Source organism: Monodelphis domestica, chromosome 1, assembly GCF_027887165.1.
Source record: "Monodelphis domestica isolate mMonDom1 chromosome 1, mMonDom1.pri, whole genome shotgun sequence".
Taxonomy (NCBI): Eukaryota; Metazoa; Chordata; class Mammalia; order Didelphimorphia; family Didelphidae; genus Monodelphis; species Monodelphis domestica.
The window spans coordinates 707,353,523-707,381,323 of NC_077227.1; the positions used below are offsets into that span (position 1 = coordinate 707,353,523).

The following is a 27,801-nucleotide window of genomic DNA, read 5'->3' on the forward strand; positions in this document are numbered from 1 at the left end:
ACACAATATTAATTCAAAGACAGAAGATAAGGGTTTTAAAAAAAGTAATATAGTACTTCCATCTTAAAAATGGAGTTTAAACTGTAGAGACTTTCTTCCAATGTTTCTTGTATGTAGATACAGCATAACTTGCTGAGGCTTGTAATTTTTCTAAATAACACCTTTATGTTAAATTTGAGAAGTTAGAGCTACAAGTTAGATGAACATTTATTAAAAACTTAGTTTTTGCTAAGTCCTCAGCATACTAATACAAACAAGCAAGACATTTCCTGCTCTCAGTGAGCTTACATTCTGACAAGGGAAGAGAGGATACCTAAAACAGGGTGGGATAGGGGCAAATCCTGGGTGGTATGATATGAACATTAACTATTATTAGAAAAATAGTTCCAAAAAGTAGTTCACTGTTCTTTTTAAAAGCTATTGAACCTCATTGTGTGAACATGTTTTAGCAGCTTTTTCTAATGTGGTCTGGAATAGTTTGACCTAAATATTTCTCTTTACTGTCTCTCCGACTTTGGTGGTTTTGGCAGTAGTTACAGGTGTTTAAGCTAATTGGATCTTCTGTGTAATTTGATTTTGTGAGTTGTACTTTCCCCCGCCTTAAAATGGGGCATAGTTGGAAATTCCAGGTTTTAAGTTTGACTTCTAAACCCCTATTGCTAGCTAGAAGATCCTATAATTGCTTTTGTTTTTTATTCTGATCTTAAAAACACATAATAAAATGGACATTTCCATTTTCCAGACACTGTAAAAAATATTCTATATGAAAATGCAGACTATACATACTGCTTGCTTTTATCTTTATAGATTATATTATATACATTCAGCACATTGACTTTCAAAACTATCCTGATTGTCTATAAATTTTTCTGACCTGTTTTCTTATGTACATTTTAGAAAAGCTTCAGTGATTTTCTTTTCTTTTTCTCTTTCTTTTCTCAATTCTGTTCACTCTGCATTATTTCAAGCAGAAAGTCATTCCAGATTTCTCTGAAATTGTTCCAATGTCATTTCTTTTAATATTTTTTAATACTATTAATATTTTTGTAATTATATATATGGATCCTTTTACTCTTTCTTTGATCTCTTTGGGATATAAGCCTTATAAGTACTGTTACTGAGTATAGACATTTTAGAACTTTTTTAGGTACAGTTCTAAATTGCTATCTATCCACAGTGAGCCTATTTTACCATATATCCTCCACACTTAGCATTTTCCTTTTTTTTTTAACCCTTACCTTCTGTCTTGGAATTAATACTGTGTATACTGGTTCCAAGGCAGAAGAATGGTAAGGGCTAGGCAATGGGGGTCAAGTGACTTGCCTAGGGTCACACAGCTGGGAAGTGTCTGAGGTGAGATTTGAACCCCGGACCTCCAATCTCTAGGCCTGGCTCTCAATCCACTGAGTACCCAGCTGTCCCAATCATTTTGCTTTTTTTAATCATCTTTGCCAGTGTTCTTTTATTTAGAAATTCTGTAATTATTAATGATTTCAGCAACTTTTTCTGTGTCTGGAACAGAGTTTGACCTAAATATTAATTATTCAATTACATTATTAAATAGGAATTATTAGTGATTTAGATTACTAAAATATAATTATTGAAAACTTGGATTTCTTCTGCCTTTTCATATCCTTTAACCATTTATCTGTTGAAGAATGGTTCTTGTTCTTACAGCTTTTAATTTGTTCCTTATATATCTTGAATATGAGAACTTTATCATAGAAATTTATTACAAAGATTTCCCCCCTCCTAGTAACTATTTCCTACTTATTTAAACTACATTAGTTTTCTTTGTGCAAAACTTTTTTTCAATTTTAGGTAATAAAAATTATCTATTTTATCTACATTATCTCTTTTTGGGTGATCAACCAAATACCCTATTCATAGTTTCTTAACATATTTCCTTTCTTGCTCTTAAATTTATTTATGATGTGACTTAATATCCAAATTATGTTTCCATTTTGAGTTTATATTGCTGTATGAGGTGAGATGCTGTTCTGTACTTAATTTCTCCCTGACTCTTTTGCTAATGCTTTTTGTCAAATGTTAAATATTTCCTTTAGTAGCTGGGGAATTTGAGTTTAGTGAGCACAGTGCTACTATGTTTGCTTTTGTAACTTGTTTACTTATTTTGTTCCTCTGATAAACCTCCCTTTGGACCAATACAAAATAATGTAATAATGTTACTATTTAATAATTTGTTGTATTGTTTGAGATCTAGTACGGGTAACTCTTCCTTTCCTTTTTTTTCCCATTATTTCACTTGATATTCTCTACCTTTTGTTTCTTAGGTAAAATTATTTTTTTTGTAATTCTAAAACAATCTCTTGGTAGATTGAATGACAGGACACTGAATACATTAATTTAGGTGGCATTGATTGTCATTTTTGTTATATCATCTTAGCCTATTCATAGGAAGCTAATATTTCTCAAATTATTTTTAGGCCTGTATTTCTATAAGGAATGCTTTGTAATTTCATTTTATTTTTGATAAAAAATTTTATTTTTAATAAAACCCTTACCTTCTGTCTTAGAGTCAATACTGGGTATTGGTTCTAAGGCAGAAGAATGGTAAGGGCTAGGCAGTGGGGGTTAAGTGAGTTGCCCAGGGTCACAAAGCTAGGAAGTGTCTGAGGCCAAATTTGAACCCAGGACCTCCTGTCTCTGGGCCTGACTCTCCATCCATTTAGCCACCCAGCTGTCCCCTGTAATTTTATTAGTATAATTCCATGTATGTCTTGATATTCTGTAACTTTGCTGAAGTTATGTAAATTATTTTTTAATTGACTTTTTGTGGTTATTTAGATGGGCAAATGTACAAAATGTACAGAAACCAATAGTTTTGTTTCTTCTTTGCCTTGTTGCTATAGGTTGCATTTCTAGTACCATATTAAATGAAATAAGTTATGCTAGCCAAACTTTCTCTATTACATGTATTGTTTACTTTTAGTTTTAGATCAGTATTACTTATAGTAAGGAAAGAGTCATCATGTTTTCTAGTATTTTTAACAGAAATGGGTGTTGTAATTTGTTAAAAGCTTTTTTAAAAAAAATTATGATTGCATCTTTAAAAGTTATTTTATTGCCAGTATAATAATAAAAAACATGTCTATTATGCTTATTATTTTCCTTATGTTGAACCAACTCTATATTCTTAATATAAGTCCATATATATAATACAGTCATAGTGTATAATGTTTTTAAAATGCTATAACCTATTTGCTAATATTTTTACATACATATTTATTAGGAAATGAGTCTATAGTTTCCTTTCTCTTCTTTGTGTCTTCTTGCTTTAGATAAAAAGACCCTTTTTGTATTAAAGAGAGAGTTTGGAAGTATCTCTTCTTTTTTTTTTTAAACCCTTACCTTCTGTCTTGGAATCAATACTGTGTTTTGGTTCCAAAGCCGAAGATCGGTAAGGACTAGGCAATGGGGGTCAAGTGAATTGCCCAGGGTTACACAGCTGGGAAGTGTCTGAGGCCAGATTTGAACCTAGGACCCCCCATTCCTAGGTCTGGCTCCCAATCCACTGAGCTACCCAGCTGTCTCCTGGAAGTATCTCTTCTTTTTCCATTTTTGTTTAACATTTTTGTAAATTGGAATTAGTTCTTTGAATGTTTGATAGAATTTACTTGCCCTGGAATTTTTTCATTAGCAAGGTCATTTAGAGCTTGTTGAGTTTCTTTTTCTGAGATTGTATTGTTAAACTCCCTATTTCTTGTTCTCCTAATCTGCATATTTTATATTTTTGTAAATATTTATCTTCTTCAGTTAATCAGTATCCTTTTATTGAAAGCTCATTATGTGCCAAACACTTTATTTCATCTCAGTTATCAGTTTTGGTTGCATATAATTGGACAAAAAATAGTTAATTTTATTTTTAATTGTGTTCTCCCTTTCAGTTTTTGCTGTAATTTCATTTTCCTCTCACTAAAATATCAGATCAGGAAACTTTTATTCAAAAGTTTCTGATTTTATCAGTTCAAGGATTTTTGTAGTTTTGTTAATCTTTTTGATTTTCAGAATTTTTATTTAGATGTTTACTTTTTTGAAAATATATATTTTTTAGTTTTTCTTTTTTTAATTCCAAATTTTATGAAATCAAGAAAATAAGAGTCTACTGAGGAAATCCATTAAACTCAACAGGGAAATAGATGTAGAAAGTGAAAGGAGGATTTAAGAGGATAGTCATATGCAAAACAAATTCCAATATAGAAGGATAAAAAGATTAAAAGAAAAGAAGGGGTAAAAAAAGTATTAAGAACAATGGGAAAAGTGGCATCTGCATAACCAGACCAATCCAATTATAGATGAATAATGTTGAGCAAATTTCTCTTTCATTACCTTCTTCTTCAAAAATAGAGGGAAAGTGGCTCAGTGGAGTAAGAGCCAGGCCTAGGGATTGGAGGTCCTGGATTCAAATGGGGTCTCAGACACTTCCTACTTGTGTGACCCTGGGCAAGTCACTTACCCCCTCCCCCCCATTGCCTAGCCCTTACCACTCTTCTGCCTTGGAACCAATACACAGTATTGATTCTAAGATGGAAAGTAAGGGTTTAAAAAAAAATAGAGGGAAAAAACAAAAAGAATATAGGGGCATGTACAATTAAAAAACATGGCAATTAACAAGAACTGGATGAACTAACCAATAAAACAGAAGAGGCCAGCAAAATAGATTTGAAATAGAATCCAATTTTTGAAAACAAAAGATACTTGAAATAAATTCAAACATAGTTAAAACTAGGAGCAGGAGCAAAAAGTATTATTCTTCAGGAGATCTAAATAAGCAAGGGGTAACAAAAATTATTTCAGAGAAGGAAATAGTAAAAACAGAATAAAGAGGTAAGAAAGGATAATCTATTTTGCTAAATTCATGAAATGACAAATCAATATCAATACTTACTATGTATTTGAACAAGAATATAGCATCTAAATATTTAAAGGAAAAGTTTACTGAATTTCAAGGAAAAATAAACTTTTTCAAGAAAAAAGCATAGTATTGGGTTACTGTTTTAGAATTGGAAAAACTTAAAAAATAAATAAGTTAAGGACATGTATAAAACTTTAGAAACGTTATGATCTTTAATAATTATTCAATGGAAACTAAAAGAAATTTACATGTTTCTTAGTAGAGTATGGCATCTATAAACTGGGACATGAAAACCTTACAACTACAGAAAAGCAAAAAAAGACAAGCATACATTTTGTTGATCATAATGTAATAAAAATTACATTTAATAAAAGGCTCTGAAGATTAAATTTCATTGGAAACTAATTTAATCCTATGGTACTAGTGGGTCAAAAAACAAATTAAAGAAATATAAAATTCCATAAAAGAAAATAATGATACAAGAGGCCAAAACTTGTAGACCACAGCTAAAGCAGTCTTTATGGGAAATTTTTTTATTTCAAAATTCCTTAACCATCAAAATAGAGACAGATCAATGAATCAGACATGCAATTAAAAAAAAAAAACCTTAAAAAGCATTGTCAAAAAATACCATCTAACCACAGCACATATATATGACATATATAACACCCACAGAATTAATGCAGGAAGAATGAATTGTGAATGCTACCTTTACAAAATGAACAGAGATGTGAAACATGAAAGACTTAATTTATATGTTCATGCTGACCTAGACAATTTCATGAGGCAGAGAGGGTGGGGAAAGGTTGTGATAATTGTGGATGAGTTTTATTATGTAGAAATGAAGAAAAGTAAGCTAAACATATAAGAAATTTGTGAATTCATTTGTGTACTATCTTCTTTTTTTGTATATGGAAATGCTTGTTTTCTTGGTTTTATAAAATTTGGAATTAAAAAAGTCCATCCTAGTTCCCTTTAATAGTATCTACTTCCCTCTGAGATAACCTCTAACTGTGTGGCTCTTGCTTGTGCACAGCTGTTTGGGTGTTGTCTCTTCATTAGATTATTAACTTCTTGAGGGAAAGGACTGTTTTGCATTTCTATGTATCCTCAGCATTTAGTATGGAGCTCACAGCACATTTGATTTGACTTGATGACTTTTTTCCTGTGTTTGCATATCAGATTTTCTACTGAGTTCTGACCTTTTTATCAAGAATACTTGCAAGTCCTCTTTTTCAGTAGAGGTCCTTTTTTTTTCCCCCCTGCTGGGTTATGCTGACTTTTACCGGATAGTTTATTCTTGTTTGTAAACCTTTATCTTTTTGCTTTTGGAATATTGTATTCCTAGCTCTCTGCTTCTTTATGGTGATAGCTGCTATGTCTTCTATGATCCTGACTGTTTCCTATATTTGCACTGTTTCTTTTTGGATGATTGTAGTGTTTTATTTTTGACCTGAAACGTCTATACTTTGGCTGTGCTGTTCATATAAGTTTTCTTTTTTGGGTTTCTTTCAGGTGATAACCAGTGTTTTTTTTTCTGTTTTCATCTTTTTCTTTGGTTCTAATATCTGGAGTAATTTTAATTCATTATTTCTGGAAATATGATATCCATGTTTGTTTTTTTATGGGTCACAATTTTCAGGTAGCTCAGGGAGATTTAGATTATCTCATCTGTTTCTAAGTTAGTTGGTTTCCATAGGATCATTTAGAGCTGGAAGAGAATGAAGAAGCTGATTCTAGTGTCTTCATTTTATAGATGAAGAAATGGAGACCTAGAGAAGTTACCTGCCTTGTCCAGGTGACTTACACAATTATTAAGCATCTAAAGGAAAATTTGAGTCCAATTCTTCTTGACCCCAAGCCCAGTACTCTAGCCACTAAAGATATGGTATTTGATTTTTTCTAATGAAGCAGTTCACTGATGTCAGCTTACTCATAGTCTCTGGTTAAAATTTAAGAACCCATTTTAAAGTTCTTTTCATCTATGTCTATATAGTTAAGTATATATTAATTTCTGCTTCCTACATATTAATTTTGCAATTATATACTTAGAAGTTTAAGAATCAAGTCTTTAATTCCAAGAATTTTAATTCTTACAATTTCTTGGAAAGAAATCTTGTGAATTATTTACTCTAAAAGGGTTTTACAAAGTGATTCATGGCTATAACAACCCCTGAAGATCATATACCAAGGTTTTATCAGTTAGCAAGTATTTAATTATTAAAAACCTACAATATACTAGGTAATATATACCACCCTACATTTTCTTGTATTTTCTTTTCAGTCTTTTGATTTTGTTTTGTTACTTCTCATTGTCCTATGAAGTCATTGCTTTCTGTTTGGCCCATTCTAATTTACAGGCATTTTAGTTTTTGGATAGTGTTTATCACCCCATCTCTTCTTGTTATTAATTTTCCTTCCCATTCTTTCATTCCCAGTTATTTACTTCAACATTATATTTAAATCTTTCATTTAATTTTTTTTTCAAGTATTCCTGCAGCCATTATGGCCAAGTCATTCTTATCTCAGAGGTCTTACTTAGTCTTATTGAATTACTGCTCTCTTTTGAATTTATGTCTTGAATTGTCTGTTTCTTTTCTTTCCTTTTTTTTAAACACTTTTTATCTTGTGATCTCTTCTAACATAGAACTTTAAGGGCTAAGTAGTTGGGATTAAGTGACTTCCCTAGGGTCCCACAACTAGGAAGTGTCTGAGGCCATATTTAAACCTAGTTTCCTGGAATTCAGGCCTGGCTCTCTATCTACTGTGCTATCTAGTTGCTCCCATAATATTTCTTTATTTTATTCAGCATTTTCTTCTATTTATTTATGTCTCCCGCCTCAGGTTTTGAAGTTGGGAATTGTATTTGAGTCAGACTTACTGCTGTACTCTTAGCTAGTGTGGGAAGAACCAATTTGGTTCTAGAAGTGACTAATAAGACTTTTTTCTTTGCTGGAGTTAGTGAATTTTGTCTCTGTTATCAGATGTCTTGACTTAGGCTTTGATTCTTTCTGTGTTTTTCTCCATAAATAACTTCAAACTTAGAGTTGACTATTTTTCCTTCCTGTGATCTTGACAGGCCCCAAAGACATATTATTGATTGTGTGTATATATATGATTCTGGACTGAGTGGAGGAGTTTAGAATTATTTCTCTTTGGTTTGCTATATTATTGTTCTTTCTTTTCAAAATTTTATTTAGTCAATTTAGAACATTATTCCTTGGTTACAAGAATCATATTCTTTCCCTCCCTCCCTTTCCCCCACCCTTCCCATAGCTGACACGCAATTCCACTGGGTATTACATGCGTCCTTTGTTAAATTTAATTGTGGTTGAGACTGAAATATATTAATTAGGTGGTCGCCAGGGATTTAATTTCTAAATCCCAAAATGAATTACTAAAGTAAAATGTAATTTATGATAGTTTATTCACAATAGAGGAAGATATTAAGGAAGAGAGAAAAGGGGAGAGAGAGTCTCAAGACTATGAGCCTTTCCTGGAGGCTTTATGCCTCCAGGAAAGGCAGGGTCACTAAGTCAGCCTTTCACTCATCAACAGTGAACTACTAAAAAGGAAAAGCAGTCTGAGGTCTCCTGTAGGAGTTCCTCCAGGGTACAGGTTCCACACTCTCTCCTCCGAGTCAGAGAGGTCTTCGATCTCCTGGAATCAAATATTGAATCAAATATCTCTTCTTCTGATCTCTGATCCTCCTTTTAAAGATCTTTTTCTCTTGTGTCACCTCCTCTAAATTTCACGTCTAACAATCACAGCCAGACACTTTTCTCCAGGATTGCCCACTCTTTAGTTCACACCTTCTTTGGTTAGATTATATCTTTTTGGGTTACTTAACACCCTTTTCGTTAATTCACCTTTTGTAGTTATTTAACACCTTTTTTGGTTAGTTCACCTTTTGTAGTTACTTAATACCTTTTTGTAGTTAAAATGGGTGGATATACTTCAAATACTGAGTTATCTATCACTTTTTTGTAGATTAAAATCTAAAAATAGATTGTGGATTACAATTCAATCTTCCCAATAAAGGAAGAGCTAAGTACCTTCATTGTTACAATCAGGAGATAGCTAAATCCAGTGTTCACACCTTGATCAGAACCTTTTTCTATATTGTTGATGTTTGCACTAGGATGTTCATTTAGAGTCTACATCCCCAATCATATATCCCTGGACCCATGTAATCAAGCAGTTGTTTTTCTTCTGTGTTTCTACTCCCACAGTTTTTTCTCTGAATGTGGATAGTGTTCTTTCTTGTAGATCCCTCTGGGTTGTTCCGGATCACTGCATTGCCATTAATGGAAAAGTCCTTTAACATTGTACCCCACAGTGTATCAGTCTCTGTGTACAATGTTCTCCTGGTTCTGCTCCTTTCACTCTGCATCAATTCCTGGAAGTCATTACAGTTTCCATGGAATTCCTCCAGTTTATTATTTCTATGAGCACAATAGTATTCCATCACCAACATATACCACAATTTGTTCACTCATTCCCTAATTAAAGGGCATCCCCTTATTTTCCAATTTTTTGCCACCACAAAGAGCACAGCTATGAATATTCTTGTACATATATATTTTCCTTATTATCTCTTTGGGTTACAAACCCAGCAGTACTATAGCTGGATCAAAGGGCAGACAGTCTTTTAGTGCCCTTTGGGCATAGTTCCAAATTGCCCTCCAGAATGGTTGGATCAATTCACAACTCCACCAGCAATGTATTAATGTCCCAACTTTGCCACATCTCCTCCAGCATTCATTACTTTCTATTGCTGTTATGTTAGCCAATCTGCTAGGTGTGAGGTGATACCTCAGAGTTGTTTTGGTTTGCATCTCTGATTATTTAGAACTCTTTTTCATGTGCTTATTAATAGTTTTGATTTAACTGAAAATTGCCTATTCATGTCTCCTGCCCATTTATCAATTGGAGAATGGTTTGATTTTTTTGTACAATTGGTTTAGCTCTTTATAAATTTGAGTAATTAGACTTTTGTCAGAGGTTTTTGTTATGAAGATTGTTTCCCAATTTGTTGCTTCCCTTCTGATTTTGGTTGCATTGGTTTTGTTTGTAGAAAACCTTTTTAATTTGATGTAATCAAAATTATTTATTTTACATTTTATAATTTTTTTTTAACTCTTGTTTGGTCTGACATGTATACTATTCTGTGTTCACCTAATTTACTTATAGTTTCCCTATTTATATTCAAGTGATTCACCCAATCTGAGTTTATCTTGGTGTAGGATGTGAGATGTTGATCCAAACCTAATCTCTCCCATACTATTTTCTAATATTCCCAGAAGTTTTTATCAAATAGTGGATTTTGGTCTCAAAAGCTGGGATCTTTGGGCTTATCATAGACTGTCTTGCTGAGATCACTTACCCCAAGTTTATTCCACTGATCCTCCTTTCTGTCTCTTAGGCAGTACCATATCGTTTTTTTTTTTAATATATTTTATTTGATCATTTCCAAGCATTATTCGTTAAAGACATAGATCATTTTCTTTTCCTCCCCCCCACCCCCCATAGCCGACGCGTAAGTCCACTAGGCATTAGATGTTTTCTTGATTTGAACCCATTGCTTTGTTGATAGTATTTGCATTAGAGTGTTCATTTAGAGTCTATCCTCTGTCATGTCCCCTCAACCTCTGTATTCAGGCAGTTGCTTTTCCTCGGTGTTTCCACTCCCATAGTTTATCCTTTGCTTATGAATGGTGTTTTTTTCTCCTGGATCCCTGCAAGTTGTTCAGGGACATTACACCGCCACTAATGGAGAAGTCCATTACGTTTGATTATACCACAGTGTATTAGTCTCTGTGTACAATGTTCTCCTGGTTCTGCTCCTCTCACTCTGCATCACTTCCTGGAGGTTGTTCCAGTCTCCATGGAACTCCTCCACTTTATTATTCCTTTTAGCACAATAGTATTCCATCACCAACATATACCACAATTTGTTCACTCATTCCCCAATTGATGGGCATCCCCTCGTTTTCCAGTTTTGGACCACCACAAAGAGCGCAGCTATGAATATTTTTGTACAAGTCTTTGTGTCCATTATCTCTTTGGGGTACAGACCCAGCAGTGCTATGGCTGGGTCAAAGGGTAGATATTCTTTTGTCGCCCTTTGGGCATAGTTCCAAATTGCCCTCCAGAATGGTTGGATCAGTTCACAGCTCCACCAGCAATGAATTAATGTCCCTACTTTGCCACATCCCCTCCAGCATTCATTACTTTCCTTTGCTGTTATGTTAGCCAATCTGCTAGGTGTGAGGTGATACCTCAGAGTTGTTTTGATTTGCATCTCTCTGATTATAAGAGATTTAGAACACTTCTTCATGTGCTTGTTAATAGTTTTGATTTCTTTATCTGAGAACTGCCTATCCATTTCCCTTGCCCATTTATCAATTGGAGAATGGCTTGATTTTTTGTACAGTTGATTTAGCTCATTATAAATATGAGTAATTAAACCTTTGTCAGAGGTTTCTATGAAGATTTTTTCCCAATTTGTTGTTTCCCTTCTGATTTTAGTTATATTGGTTTTGTTTGTACAAAAGCTTTTTAGTTTGATGTAGTCAAAATTATTTATTTTACATTTTGTGATTCTTTCTATATCTTGCTTGGTTTTAAAGCCTTTCCCCTCCCAAAGGTCTGACATGTATACTATTCTGTGTTTACCCAATTTACTTATGGTTTCCTTCTTTATGTTTAAGTCACTCACCCATTTTGAATTTATCTTGGTGTAGGGTGTGAGGTGTTGATCTATTCCTAGTCTCTCCCACACTGTTTTCCAATTTTCCCAGCAGTTTTTATCGAATAGTGGATTTTTGTCCCAAAAGCTGGGATCTTTGGGTTTATCGTATACTGTCTTGCTGAGGTCGCTTTCCCCCAGTCTATTCCACTGATCTTCCTTTCTGTTTCTTAGCCAGTACCAAATTGTTTTGATGACTGCTGCTTTGTAATATAGTTTTAGGTCAGGGACTGCAAGGCCCCTACCATATCGTTTTGATGACCACTGCTTTATAGTATAGTTTGATTTGGGACTGCAAGGCCACCTTCCTTTGCATTTTTTTTTCATTATTTTCCTCAATAACCTTGATCTTTTGTTCTTCCAAATTAACTGTTATTTTTTTTTCTAAATTCAGTAAAAAGGTTTTTTGGTAGTTCAATGGGTATAGTACTAAATAAGTAAATAAGTTTGGGTAGGATGGTCATTTTTATTATGTTAGCTCGTCCTGCCCATGAGGAGTTAATGTTTTTCCAATTGTTTAGATCTAGTTTTAATTGTATGGAAAATGTTTTGTAGTTGTGTTTATATAGTTCCTGTGTTTGTCTTGGCAGATAGATTCCTAAGTATTTCATATTGTCTAGAGTGATTTTAAATGGAATTTCTCTTTCTAATTCTTGCTGCTGAGATGTGTTGGATATATAGAAATTCTGATGTCTTATGTGAGTTTATTTTGTATTCTGCAACTTTGCTAAAGTTGTTGATTATTTCCACTAGCTTTTTAGTTGATTCTCTAGAATTCTTTAAGTAGACCATCATATCTTCTTCAAAGAGTAATAGCTTGTGGTCCTTTAGTCTGGAAGCTGCCAGATCTTGTGTAATCCTGATTGGTGCTCCTTGATATCTGAATTTTATCTTTTTGGCTTCTTATAAAATTTTCTCCTTTGCTTGGAAGCTCTTGAATTTGGCAGTTACTTTACTGGGAGTTGTCTTTTGTGGATTTAGTGTAGAGGGTGTTCTATGTATTCTTTCAGTGTCTATTTTTCCCCCTTGTTCAAGAACATCAGGACAGTTTTCTTGGATAATTTCTTGTAGTATGATGTCAATATTTCTGTTTATTTCTGGGTTTTCAGGTAGACCAGTGATTCTCAGATTTTCTCTTCGTGATCAGTTTTCCTGATTCATCATCTTGTCAGTGAGATATTTTATGTTTTCTTCTATTTTGTCAGTCTTTTGTCTTTGCTTTATTAATTCTTGCTATTTTGCAAGATCATTGGCTTCCAATTGTCTAATTCTGGTTTTTAAAGACTGGTTTTCCTTTTTGGTTTGGTCTGTCCTGCTTTTCATGACTTCCAGCTGTTTCTCCAATTGGGAGTTCTTGTCCTTTAAACTGTTATTTTCTTTTTGAACTATTTCCCACTTTTCTTGCCAGACAGCTTCCTTCTTTTTGATAAGCTCCAATTTAAATTCTTCAAGAGCTTGTGGACAATTTCCATTCTTTTGGGAAGGTTTTGGTACATTTATTTGTATTTCCTCTTCTATTTCTTCTGTAGCCTGGGTTTTTCCTCCATAAAAATTATCCAGGGTCAACCCCTTCTTCATTTTTTTCTTGGTGTGAGGAAGTTGTTGTTCCTGGGCACTATTTGCCATCACTATGGTGGTTTTTCCTTTCCTTTCCAGTCAGAAATCTGAGTGAGATGGGCAGGCTCTCTGAGTATGGAGCTAAGGAGCAAGGATTTTGCTTGAGGCCAGCTCTTGAGTCTTTGCAGCTTCTACTGTTTGCTGCCCTTCTCTGTTCTATCTCCCTGTGAGTGCCCACAGTCTGCACTCTTCAGCTGCTTTCAGGGGTATGTCTTTGGTGTTCTTAGTCAGCTGCCAAGAACCTAGAGGTGCCCCTCACTCACTCTAGAAGTACCCCTCGTTCACTAACTGATTCTAGCGGGGAGCTGGCTCTGACTCTGGCTCTGTAGGCGGGGTGGGGGAGGATAGATCAGCTCGTGTTTTGGTGGGAGCTTTTTCTCTCCCTTATAGTGTGGAAATGCCCATGTACCTTCAATTCTGTGCCCTACTGTAGAGTTCCTTTGTTCATATGAATGTTTTTTTTTTTTGGTCTTTTGAGGTAATCTATATATGTAGTTGCTGAGGAGAGGAAGAGTCCTGCATGTTGACTATCCCCATGTTTACCCAGAAGTTCATCATTGTTCTTTCTGATGAATTTGTAGAGCTTTACCTGGACGTTTGTTGGGGAATCTGCTCTTTCCTAGGTCCTAAAGTGCCATTATCTTACCCAAATTCCTCTAAATTAATTTTATAAAATTTTAAAAATAAATGAAGGGTCCCTGGAAAAGTTTATTCCCACATATGTTTAGTAGCATCTACTAGAAATAATAATGCTGGGGCAGCTAGGTAGCACAGTGGATAGAGTGCCAAGCATGGAGTTGGGAAGATCTGCATTCAAATCTGGTCTTAGACACTACCTGTGCAAGTCACTTAACCTTGATTGCCTAGCTCTTGTCTCTTTTATGTTTTAGAATTGATACTAAGACAGCAGGTAAGGGTTTTAAAAAAATAAAGAATAAGAAAAGAAAGAATAAAGGAAGCATTTGCAAATTATCTTTTCATTTTTTAAATTTGTCCTGTGATTTAAGATGAAAAAAAATTCTTTTTTGCTTCAAATGAAGTTATTGTATATAAAGAGGGAGGGGTAGGATTTGGGTAGGTTGAAAAAGATTAGGCAGCTAGATGATACAGTGGATAGAGTTCTGAGGCTGAAGTCAGGAAGACTTAACTCCCTGAGTTGAATTTAATCTCAGTTACTAGCTCTGTGACCCTGTTTGCCTCAGTTTCCTTATTTGTAAAATGAGCTGGAAATGGCAAACCATTCCAGTATCTCTGCCAAGAAAATTCCAAATCAAGTCATAAAGAGTCAGAGACAACTGAAAAAAAATAAGAGTGATGACTAGAGCTTTTGAGGAACAATTCTGGGATTCTCTTTAAAATTTTATGTGTTAATATCTTTTGTTTTCATGTTACCTTGATTTCCAAATACATCTCTTCCTCTACCTGGTTGGTGAGCTATCCCTTGTAATAAAAAATTTTAAAAGAAACTAACCAACCCATTAATCATGTCTGACAGTGTATGAACTTTCCCACACATCTGCAAAAAAAGGGGAGGAAGATGCATTAGTTCTTCTTTGTGCCCTAGATTGATTATAATAAAAATGTATTTTGTTTGTTTTTTATTCTTTCCAGGTACTTTGTTTTAGTCACTATGTAGATTGTTTTCCTGGTTCAGTTTACTTTATTTTCATCAGTTCATATGAATCTTCTTATGGTCTCTCAATTTTTAATGTTTTTGCTTTTTAGGATGCAGTGACATTTCATTGTATACCTATATCACATTACAAACATTCAGTGATATACATTACATGCATGACATACATTATATTCATGTATCACATGAATAGCCATTCCATAATTGTTGGGTATCCACTTTGTTCCTAGTTCTTTGCTATCACAAAAAGTACTGCTATCAATATTTTGGTGTATATGAGCACTTGTTTTTTCTATATTTTATCTCTTTATATGTCTTTCTTCTCACTTCTTTTGACATTTTGGTCTTTTCTTTTGTTTAACATGGAAATTGATTTCTGTAATGGTTGGACCAATGCACAACTTCACTAAGGGTTATTTTTTAGCCCACCAATATAGAACATTTTCATAGTTTTTTTATTTTTACCAATTTTGGGGTTATATGGTAAAAGTTCATAATTGTTTTAATTTATATTTCTTTTACTGTTAGTGTTTTTCCAAGTATAATTCTAAGTGACTTGCTCAGTCATTGTGTGACTGATGATGTTTTGTGCCTTTATTCTTGGAACACATGCTGTTCTTCCCCTAAGACATTCCATATTCAAACCTTGGGCATTTTTACTGGCTTCCTTCAATGCCCAGAATTCTTTTCCTCTTTTCCTGCTCCTATCTCCCCTGATTTACTTAAAGTTTCCTCTAAAATCTCACCTTCTACAACAATTTTTTTTATCCCTCTTAATTCAAGTGCCTTTTCTTTATCATCTCTGAGTTGGTTTTATTGTGTTTCCAAAGACTAAGAAATATAATTTGATCTTTCATGATGCATTTAGGTTAATAGCTTAATTTTAATATACCCATTTCTTTTAAAATTATGTCTTTTATTCAAAAATAAATTTTATGACATTCTTGCTTGCTTTGCATCATTGAACATAAGTATTTATTTTTAAAAAATATTGCCTTCAGGAGAAAGCCAGAAGGTTCAGTGGATAGAGAGCCAGGCATGGAGATAGGAGGTCTGGTTCAAATGTGACCTCAGACACTTCCTAGCTGGGTAAACCGGGCAATTTAACACCAGTTGCCTAGTTCTTTCCATTCTTCTGCCTTGGAATAGTTACTTAGTATCAATGCTATGCAGAAGGCAAGGGTTTAAAAAAAAATTTCCTTCAAGTTTTACAATTTCTGTCCTAATAACTCTTGGTAAGATATTCAGAGAATTCAATGCAGGCCCTCATTATCTCCTGCCTAGACTGTTTCCTTTGCCTCAAGTCTATCCCCACTCTGGTCTATCTTATCAGTAACCTTCCTGAAGGGTAGCTCTGCTCATGTCATTCTTGTATTCAGTAAATTGGAGGGGCTCTGTTACCTGCAGGGTCAAGTATAACCCTCTGTTTGGTGTTCAAAGCCCTCACAACTTTACCCTTCCTCCCTTCCCTGTTGGCTCATATTGTCCTCTTCCCCACAGACTGCATGCAGTCTGGTGACCCTGACCTCCAGGCTTTTCCTCCCATATGGTTCTGTCTCCAGGCTCAGTCCTTCATGCCTAGACTTATGTGCCAATTCTTGGCTTCCTTCAGGCCCCAGTATTCTGTGAGAAGCCTTTCCCGACTCCTCTTAAATGCTAGTGTCTTGTCTCTAGTATTTCTAGTTGATTTGTATGTGTGTGTGTGTGTCTTGTTTGAACATGATTATTTTCCCCTTTAGGTGGGGAGCTCCATGAGAGCATATTTGCCCTTTTGTGGATCCCTAGTGCTTAGCCCTGGGCTTCTTAAATAGTAGGTGCTTAACAAATGTTTACCAACTGACATTCTAGGCAATTCATTAAATATTATTAAGGGTCTGCTATGCCATAGGCACTTTCATGTTCAGTGACTTCAGTGCATCATTGGGGAAAGGATAAAACAGTAGAACCTCTGATTCATCAAAAGAGGAGGCCTCATGCTTTTATATAGCATCATACAATTTCACAGAAGTCTTCTGCTCTCTCTCTCAATTCATGTATATGTATATATTTATGTGTCTAATGTATCATAAATGAGAGAAGGACCTGGAAATGGAAGTATAACATATAATAATACCACAAGAGATGAAATTGTCATATCTTGTTATTGTTCAGTAATTTTTTTTAGTCATGTTCAACTCTTTGTGACCTAGTTTGGAGTTTTCTTGGCCCAAGATACTGGAGTGGTCAGCCATTTTTTTCTCTAGCTCATTTTACAGATTAGGAAAACAAGGCAAACAGTGTTAGATGTCTTGTCCAAGGCCAGATGCCTGGAGCATTCAGTTCACTGTGCTCCTTCTCCCTTATCTATCATTGGAGTGCCTTCTGCCATATTCTCCTCCTTCACTTCTGCTTTACATGATGAAGTGGTCTTAGTCCTTACCAAGAAAGGGTAATCGTTCTGGTTCAAACAGTCTCATTTCATCCCATCTCCTCTAACAGATGGCCCTCTCTTTCATTTCTACTCTATCACTCATTTATATCTCTCTGTCTTTACTGATTAATTTCTTACTGCCTACAAAGTTGCCCTTGTCTCCCCTATCCTGAGAAAAACCGTTACTGCTCTTTGTAACTAAACTTCTCAAAAAGATCATCTACAATAGGGGCCTCCAATTTAACTCTTCTTAACCCTTTATAATCGGGCTTCTTACTTTCATCATTCCACTAAAACTTCTTTCTTTAAAATTACTTATAATTTCTTAGTTGCCAAATCCAGTTGCTTTTTCACAGTTTTAATTCTCCTTGTTCTCTGTGCAGCCTTTGACACTCTTGATAACTCTTCACTTTCTTCTCCTGATATTCTCTTCTCTAGGTTTTTCATACATTTGCTCTTTCCTGGTTCTCCTCTTATCCATTTTTTTCCGTCTTCTTTACCGAATCCTTCTCTGGATCATATCCTCTAACTATGAGTGTCCCTTGGGGTTCTGTCCTAGGCTTTGTTCTTTTCTTTTACTAATTCAGTTGGAGCACTCATTAGTTGCCATGGTTTTAATTACCTTCTTTATGTTGATGAGATACCTCCAATCTTGTACTTTCAGTTGCTTTTCATCTCATTTGTAAAATATTGTAAAATTAAAGGTTGGACTATTTATGAGTGGCATTAGTTCCTTAAATCAAAACAATGAAGGGAAATTCAAGTTTTAAAAAAGGGTAGCATGGAAACCAATTAAGCTAGATTGGTATGAAAGCAAATCAGGCTAAAACCATAAGAACAATAACATAAAAAATGGAAAAGATTTGTAAAAATTTATATAACAAAATATTCTCCATCAGTGACAAAATTTAGGGCAGAGTAAGATCACTTAGGTTTTAAATTTGAGATAATTTTTTATTCAAGCTCTCTCTTTCATTCCCTACATTTATTTGGTCTCTAAACCTCTCGTTTTTTGTTGTTTTTTTTTTTAGTTTCATCTTACAGTTGTTGCTTCTTATATTCCTATAGTTTTTTCTGATCAGATCTGTGATTTCATTGGTTTAGAGAACTCCCATGAGGAAATTCCCTCTACCAATCCAGTTCAGGATTTACTCTGTAATTTAAATTCTTTGGAAGTTGCCATCTTTACCTATAAGATAAGTGATTTGCCCAGGATCATCCAAGATATGGCAGAACTTGAGCCAGGGTTTCCTGATTCAGGTTCTGTTCTCCATCTACTGCTATTTGCTTTCTCTGCATTTCTTACCATAGTAAAGTTGAACTTCCCTGATCCATTTTTAAAGCTTTCCCTATTCTGGCCCCTTATTTTAATAATCCCTCTTTCTTTATATTTATATAGTGCTTTACAAAGTACTTTCCTAAACAGTGCTTACCTAAGCTTATTCACCTAGGGAGGTAGGACTTTTCACTGTTTAGTGCTCCTTTCTGCCTTTAGGCCTTCATTTATTTTGATTCTATTGCCTGAAATTGGTTTCCCTTTCCCTGTACACCAAGTATTCTTTGTCTTTTTTCTGTCTTGAGCCCCTTTGGAAGACTGGTGAATCATGGGGAACTTGTCTTAAAACAAAGTTCTATTTAAAACTACATAAAATAGAATGCTTGCCCTTTGGTACATCCATGGCACTGTTGGGTTTGTACCTCAAGAAGATAATAAGGAAAAATACTTTTACAAAAATATTTATAGCCATGCTCCTTGTCGTGGCAAAAAATTGGAAAACGAGGGGATGCCCTTCAATTGGGGAATGACTGAACAAATTGTGGTATCTGTTGAAGATGGAATACTATTGTGCTGAAAGGAATGATGAACTGGAGGAATTCCACATGAACTGGAACGACCTCCAGGAAGTGATGCAGAGTGAAAGGAGCAGAACCAGGAGAACATTGTACACAGAGATGGATACACTATGGCATAATTGATTATAATAGACTTTTCTACTTGCAGCAATGCAATGATCCAGGACAATTCTGAGGGACTTATGAGAAAGAATGCTATTCACATCCAGAGATAGAACTGTGGGAGTAGAAACACAGAAGAAAAACATGATTGATCACATGGTTCGATGGGGAAATGATTGGGGTTTTGACGTTAAGAGATCACTCTATTGCAAATATGAATAACATGGAAATAGGTTTTGAATGATACATGTATAACCAATCCAGTGGAATTGCTTGTCAGCTCAGGGGGAGAGGGAAGAGGGATGGGAAAAATCATGAATCATGTAACTATGGGAAAATAATACAAATAAATACATAAAATAAAAAAACTGCATAAAATATGTAGAATTACAAAGGAAGCTATTTACATTGATAATATGTTCTATGTATTGTAAACAAGTTCATAGACCCCAGGTCTATATAATCTCCAAACCTATGCATTCTTTAAAGTCCAGTTCAAGTCACTCTTTCAGTTGAAATCTTCCCTGACTTTCCTTATTCTAATCCTAGAACTCTTTGATTTCCTTTCCTTTAGATTCCTGTTGTACTTACATAGTCTGTTTAGCTTTTCATAACATATTGTCTTTCATTACTATTTTTTATTCTTCTCAGTTAGGCTTTCTGAGAACAGTGTCTAGGACAGAAACTTCTCTCTTTTCTCCTGTAGAATCTAGCACAGTTTTGAATATGTGGTAGATTCTTGGTGATGGGTAAAGGAAAACACTATCCTTTTATGAAAGATAATAAGACTACTAAGCTATGCTAGTATGATGAATTAAATTTTATAATGTCTATTTCATGTTAATAGGGGCAGGCCTGGGTTTTATTGGAGAGATCCCCAGAAGATGTCTTAAGAGCCACTACTCTTATATATACAAAGCTATATTGCTTCCATTTATAGCGAAACTGTGTTTTTCTAAAAGCCAGGCTTAAACCAGAAAGCAGATGAAATTTTTAGACAATGATTTCTGCTTGTAGGCAGACTAAGGAGAAATTATAGTGCTATAATCTCTAGTCCAAGTTTTTACTCATAAATTTAATCTCTAATACAAGTAAATATACAAAATGGTTAGTAGTGTGAGTTAAATTGTTTCTGATGTTTTACTCTTATATCATACAATTGTGTGGAGTAAAAAAAAATCTCCACTTTTATTATTACTAAGAATTACTTAGTCAACTCTACTAAATTCCTTGAAAGTCATCTTTTTTCCCGGTACCTCCACTAGATTTCCAACTAAATTGTCAGTATTCTTCCTCTTCTCTCCCCTCACTTTAAAGCAGAGGTGTCATAGTGGAGGCTCACAAGCCATGGGAACCAGTTTAAAATGTAATTGGGAAGTGTTTAACAAAATAAGTAAAAATACATTACAGCAGAATTAATGTTAATTTGTGACTTTCTAAGTCAGTATGTAGTCTGCAGGTATAATTTTTATTTGTTTGACAAAATTGTTCTAAATCTTCCATGTTCTGGCTTCCAGTTTCATTAATCAATTGAATACTTTCTTTAAAGTTATCTTTTAATTTCCAAATATACTGGCTTGCAACACTTAACCTTATTGACCACTTTTCTCTTGTATAACTTCTCCTCCCTTTATTTCTTGTGACCCTGCTTTCAGAATACTTCTGACCTCTCAATAAACTCCTTATCTGGATCTTTATGTCTAGTTAACCTGTGGGTATATCCCAGGGCCCTTTTATGATCGAGCTCATCAGATTGCAGAGATTGAGTTATCATCCTAATGTCCACCAAACCATTGACTCTACTTTAAGGACCATCCCTTGTATAAGTGAAACCCCTTCATTCCCACCATCATCAGAACCTATTGACCAACTGCCACTGATAAGGGTAGGCAAGGCAATCTAAAGGAAGAAAAGCGGCACCCTGCAGGAGAGACAAGATGCAGCTTGTGCCAGATGGGTTACACAAGGCCACTACATGGATATACAGAGGTGGTCTAGGATTTTGAGCTCAAGTACTGGGAATATCTTTGCTTTCCCACCCCCTCCACCCAATCCTTGAACTCACCCCTATACCCAGACCTGGTTCCAGGTTGGCTCTTGCAGCTGGAGACCAGTGTTTGTGGAGATTTTGCCTTCTGCCACCACCAACCGCTGACCAACTATTGCTCTTCAGCTGCTAAGCCTAAGATTCTGGGAATAGTAGCATCTTTCACATCCCCAGCTCTGCTTTCAACCTGGTCACTGTTGCCAGAATCCAGGGAAGCAACCCTTGTGAAGACTGGATGTAGCAACTTTCTCTACTGGTAGTACCGTGCCTTTCTTCTCAACAATCACAATTACTAAAAACTTGGAAAACAAGTTCTTGCTTCCAAATTCCTTGACATTTTCAAATGGTTTTACATCAGAAACTGAGTTTTTATTAATGGAAATTACATTAAGTAAGATTCATTACTATCAGCTTTGCTACTGCACTCTAAGGACCCCAGGGCCTTTTGGTCTGACTTATTCTGAAACTACCTATATGTATTGTTTTTTCTACTAGGAAATAAGCTCCTTCAGTCAGGGACTCACTTGATAGATAAATGCGCATTCATTCATTCATGTTTCCTAGATCTATATATCCAGGCCTAGTCTTTTTCAGAGCTGCATACTATCCTCACCCTGCCTATTAGATATTTTGAACTGTCACATAGAGATCTCAGATTCAGTTATGTTAAAAACAAACTTATCTTTCACCCCAAGCCTTCCTCTCTTCCAATCTTCCTATTACTATCCTTACTGTCACCCATGTCTGTAATCCTATCTCCTTCAAGTGCTTTAATGATCACCTTAGAGATTCATTTAGTTGCCACATTTGTTCATTTTAACCTTCATACCAAAAACTATTTTTCCCATTTTTGGTATCCTTAGGGCTTAGCATAGTGCCTCATAATGTTATAAGGTTTTAGTAGATGGTTTTCAATAGATTATTTAGGGAAATTTTCCCACCTCTAATATTTTGTGATTCTGTCTTACGTGCTTTTGTATCCCTCATAGCACCTAGTACTTTGTTAGAATGTAGTAGGCATTAATGATTAGTAAAAGGAATGATTTACCATAGTTCATAGGCTCATAAGATTAAGGGGTTTTCTTAGTCCAACTCCTGTTTACTGATAAGGAAACTGAAGCCCAGAGAAAGGAATTGCCTCATCCAAGGTCAAGTTCCTCCACCCTCCTTTTCCCCCTTAGTAAGGAGCAGAGTTGGCATCTGAAACCAGAGCTTCTGCCTCTAGTTCTAGTGCTCCTGACACTGCCATACAGCTGCCTGACTATTGAGGGTGATGTTTGGGGCCATAGAAAGGGATTCTTCTATAGCAAAAATCTCATACAGCACATGCAGCATTTTCTGAATTGGACTTTCTTAAAATATATACAATGAATTTTATTTTAGTTACATTCTTTATAAATGTTAATATGATCTTGTCTTCCTTATGTATTTGTTTTAAATCTTTTCCATTCGTTTCCACATTCATTAAGAGGAAAAGAAACGGAAAGAACGGGAAGATCAGATGTATCGTGAACGATTACGGACCTTATTTGTCATTGCTATTGTCATGAGCGTGCTGAACTCTCTAAACATTAGTGTGGCTAGCATTTCCTGGAACGACTTTGTGAATGAGATGCTGGCAAAGGGGGAAGTGCAGCGGGTCCAGGTGGTGCCAGAAAGCGATGTAGTGGAAATCTATCTGCACCCAGGAGCTGTTGTATTTGGCCGACCTGTAAGTAAATATATCAACTTAACAAATGAATTATATGTGAATCTCACCTTATTCAGGAGTTTATTGTAAATCTTATTTTTGTTTTATCATATAATTTTGCATGATTCAGGGAAGCTGATATTTAAAGAATCCTAGGCTGCATCCTTTGTAATGTAGATTACTGCCCCCTAATTTGTTTTGTAAAGTGCTATTTGGAGGCTTCCTTAAAAAAGGTATGACTTTTAAAATAATTATGAATCTTGATCATTTGAGAAGCATTTAGTGCCTATTATGTGCTCAATGAGAGAATCAATGAAACTTGATTTAGGATTTAACCTATATTGCCTTTGACATGTACTAATAACTTTGTGATTTAGCATCTTAGTTATTTAACATTTTAATACCCCAGGCAATTAGATTGTAAGTTACTGAGACAGCTAGGTGGCACAATGGATAGAATGCTTAGGACTAGAGTTGAAAGGACCTGGATTCATGTGGCCATAGACACTTGCTAGCCGTGTGACCCTAGACAAGTCACTTAACCCCATTTGCCTAGTCATTGCCTTTCTGTCTTAGATTTGTTACTAAGATAGAAATTAATTAAAGTATTAAGTTACTGGAAAGTTCCAGATCTGTGCAGGATATTTTCCACAATCAATTCCCTAGGGAAATCATAGTTGTTTAGTATTGTGTTCCTTTGGCCTAGGACACAAGAGGTGGGGAGGGTTTTGCTTTCAGGGCGCCTACAATTGAATAAAGATAAAACAAGATTAACTGACGCATAGAATAATACAAATAATCTGTTAAGTCCTAATTTATATCATGCAGGCTTTGAATGTGGTAGAAATTGAATAGTTAGAGGCTTCTTTAAGTTGAGTCTGATGGGTGAGTAGGTTTTATAGAGTTGTGGAAAGGAAAGGACACTCCAAACAGCGGAAATAGTGTGAATAAAGCCATGACGATAAACTTCTCCTTGAAACAGAGAGGAACTCAATGTGAATATATGGAGTGTATCTATTGGCAAGGAATAGACAATAAGACCAGATAAGTAGACTAGACTAAGCCTTTTTAGGGCTCTGAAGGTCAAGCTAAGGAGTTTAGATTTCATATATCAACTTAAGGGGACACTGAAGGTTTTTAAGCAGAAAAGTGACATGGTGAAAGAGATATTTAAGGAAAATAAATTAGTTAGGAATTGGCAGAATGAATTGAGGATCAAACACTTGGGAGGTCAGTTAGGAGTTTCTTTTAGTAATCCAAACATGAGATGCTGACAGCTTGAAGCAGGGAGCTATGTAAATATGTAGGAAAAAAAAATTAAGATGTTTCATAAGATAAATGAGCAAGTCTTGGTGATTCATTTACTATTGGAAGTGAAGGGTTAGTAAGATAACCAAGATTGAGTGAATAGATGAATGTTGATGCCTTTGTCAGTGGTGAGAAGAGGTAAAAAATGTAGAGGGGATAAATTAATTTTAAGACATTTTTAAAGTTGAGATGATGAGACATCCAATTGGAAATGTGTTATAGGCATAGAATAGAATGTGTGAGTATACATCAGGGAATTTTCAGAATAGGAGCACTGAAGCCATGAGAATCAGTAGACATTAAGTGCCTACTGTGCAGCAGGTATGAATAAATCTCATGGGAGAAGAGCAGAAGGTGAAGGTACTTGAGCCGTGGGAAAGAGAATTCAGATGATAGAATTACGAGAATTAAGGCAGCAGGGTCAAGTGAGCACTTTTCTAATGGAGTTCTACATGTATTTGATTAGAACTAGTGGACAGACAGACAGGAGATGGTGGAAATATAGGAATCATGAAAATATCTTAATAGACTGTTAGATGGTTTAGTTTCAGAGAACAAGAATGTAGTCCCCTAAAAATAACAAAATCATAAGGTGAAAAAATAGTAATAGTTCCCATAACTTTATCATTTCCAAGCTCATTGCATTAGCATCAATTAGACTGAAACTGTCAACATGCATATGATAAAGATTGGAAGCCCCTGGATATTCTGATCTGCTACTGAATGGCTATGGTGAGTCTTCTATGTCATCTTTCCCCTTGTTTTTTCTCTTTTCTGTTTTCTACTTATGTGAAAGTATAGACACTCTAAAACATATTAGATTGGGTTTAAACCCTGCTCTGCCTCTTAACCATCTGTTTGTCCATAGAGGGGTTCCTTAGGAATATAGATTTAGAGCTAGAAAGGACTGTACAGGTCATATATTCCAGTCCCTTTCATTTTATTCATGAGGATACTGAGTTCTAGAGAGGTTAAGTGACTACTGGCTAAAATTCAGAATAAATGTTGTGTCATATCCAGGGTGCAGACCAATGTCCACTGTCTCCAAATCTAGTGCTCTTTCCATTGCCTTACTGAATTTACCTCTGTGAGTTTTTGTTTCCTCATGTAAAATGAGATGGTAGAATGAATTACTTCTTAAAGCCTTTTTAGTTCTAAAGTTATGTTGTTTTGTGAATAGCTCTTGTAGAATTTGGGCCTTCTGCTACATTATTCCTTCTTTGTCCCAGGCAAGCTTATGATACTTGCAGAATGACCTGTGTGTCAATTCAGTATTTCTATAAATGGATTTTGCTTAGTTGAATTACTGGATTTCAGGAGTTGCTATGGCCAAAGAATTTATCAGTCTTCTGACAATGAGTCTTTCTGTTATTTAGCTAGGCTTAAACTTGGAAAATAGTCTTGATCTGTTGCAGGGACCATCTTTAAAATATTTTTAGCATAATAGATAGAACCTTTGAAACTTGTGCTTCACTGGTATAGCCATTGAGACCCCAGGGTCCTCTCCAAGTACTGATGAGTCATTGTTGGCGGAAACATCCAAATCAGTGAGATCACAGATCCATTTTAGTATTTGAGAACTGTCTTGTCATAGCATGCTTTTACAGAATCGACCCCTACCTTCACTTCCATTCCCCAAGAGTACCTTTGGTTGTTTCATTAGCATTAGACAAAAATGGAGATACTATGGGGACAGCTGGGTAGCTCAGTGGATTGATAGCCAAACCTAGAGATGGGAGGTCCTGGGTTCATATCTGACCTCAGATACAACCCCATCGTCTGGCCCTTACTACTCTTCTTCCTTAGATGTAAGATAAAGGTTTTAAAAAAATAGACATACTAGCATCTTTTTTTTTTTGGTTTATTTCCTAATTTATTCTCTACGTGCAGTGCTTGAATTTTAGAAATTAAGAAACTAACTTTAGAAAAATTAGAAATTAAGAAATTAAAGAAATTTAGAGATTAAGAAAATTGTTTAACATTTTTTTTTAAACCCTTACCTTCCATCTTGGAGTCAATACTGTGTATTGGCTCCAAGGCAGAAGAGTGGTAAGGGCTAGGTAATGGGGGTCAAGTGACTTGCCCAGGGTCACACAGCTGGGAAGTGTCTGAGGCCAGATTTGAACCCAGGACCTCCCATCTCTAGGCCTGGCTCTCAATCCACTGAGCCACCCAGCTACCCCCTGTTTAACATTTTTGGCAGTGGATGTTTGATACTTTTAAGATTTTTCTTCCATAAAAACTGATATTATATATCAGGGGTATATATGATATTATGCTAAAAGTTGTGGAAGAATACAAAAAACTAAAATATATAGTCTCTTTCTTTGAGGACCTTACAGTTTGGGTAGGGAAATTATATAAACACATATAAAATTAAACAAAGTGAACTATGAAATAAATAACAATAAGATACTTAAATAACCATTTACAAGATTGTACATATCATAGGATTGTAGAATTTTAGAGTTCTCAAGGAAGTCCATTGGGTTTTTGGACTTTAATTGTTAGAAATTTTTCTTGATATCAAGCCCTTGCAACTTCCACTTTTTATTCTTGTTCTTCCTGTTGGAGATAAAAAAGTCTTAATTCATTTCCAAATATTGGAAGATGGATGTCATGTCTTTCTACATCTTCTCATCCTAAATTCCTTCAGCTGAACTTGAATCTTCACCACCCCAGTTGCCTTACTCTAGTTAATCTATAGTTTGTCATTGGTCTTCCTAAAATGAGACTCTCAGAACTGAACACAAAGGAAAGCAGATGTAGTCTGATTAGGACAATGTACAAAAGGACTCACACTACCCTCCCTGGTTCTAGAATTTTTGCCTCTCATGATATCACCAAGGATGCCATTTGCTTTTTGGCTGCCACATCTCTTGATTTTCTTTTTTTTTTTGGCCTCTCGATTTTTTTTAATTTATATAATGCTTTATTTTATTTTTTTTTTAATTTTATAGTATTTTATTTGATCATTTCCATGCATTTTTCATTAAAGACAAAGATCATTTTCTTTTCCTCCCTCCCACCCCCCGTGGCCGACGTGTGATTCCACTGGTATCATATGTGTTCTTGACTTGAACCCATTGCCATGTTGTTAGTAACACATCTCTTGATTTTCATTGAGCTTTCTGTCTATAAGAATTAAGCCAATGATGAATGCTATAGGAATTTAGAGGAAGGATAGATCCCTTCATTCTGATGTGCTTCAGAAAAACCTGCCCTGGGAAGGTGATAAGATTTTAATGGGATTGTTTGAGCATCAATCTTTACTTTGAGTCCTTGGCTAAGAAAATTTTCAACACGGGAAGCATTTCTGAATAAATCAGTGACAACCTATTTTATACCAAGAAGTTAAAATATGGCCATAATGGAGGGAATGTTTATCTCAGTGTCTTAGATCATTTTTGGGAGTCTCAATAAAGTTATAGAGCAGTAGTATTCATTGGGTACAGCACTTAGCACAGTACTATTCATGTGTGTCATTAAATATGTAATGATTTATTCATTTGT

General features: G+C 35.1%; 1 protein-coding gene across 2 annotated transcripts in view; it reads left to right on the top strand.

Annotated features, from left to right (window-relative positions):
• Positions 1-27,801, top strand: part of SPG7 (SPG7 matrix AAA peptidase subunit, paraplegin) — an 87,853-nt gene that overhangs the window by 11,996 nt on the left and 48,056 nt on the right. For both annotated transcript variants that reach the window (XM_001377395.5, XM_007477323.2), the window contains exon 4: positions 22,760-23,001. In XM_001377395.5, coding sequence (XP_001377432.1) covers positions 22,760-23,001 — 242 coding nt within the window. The remainder of the gene's footprint in view (positions 1-22,759; positions 23,002-27,801) is intronic.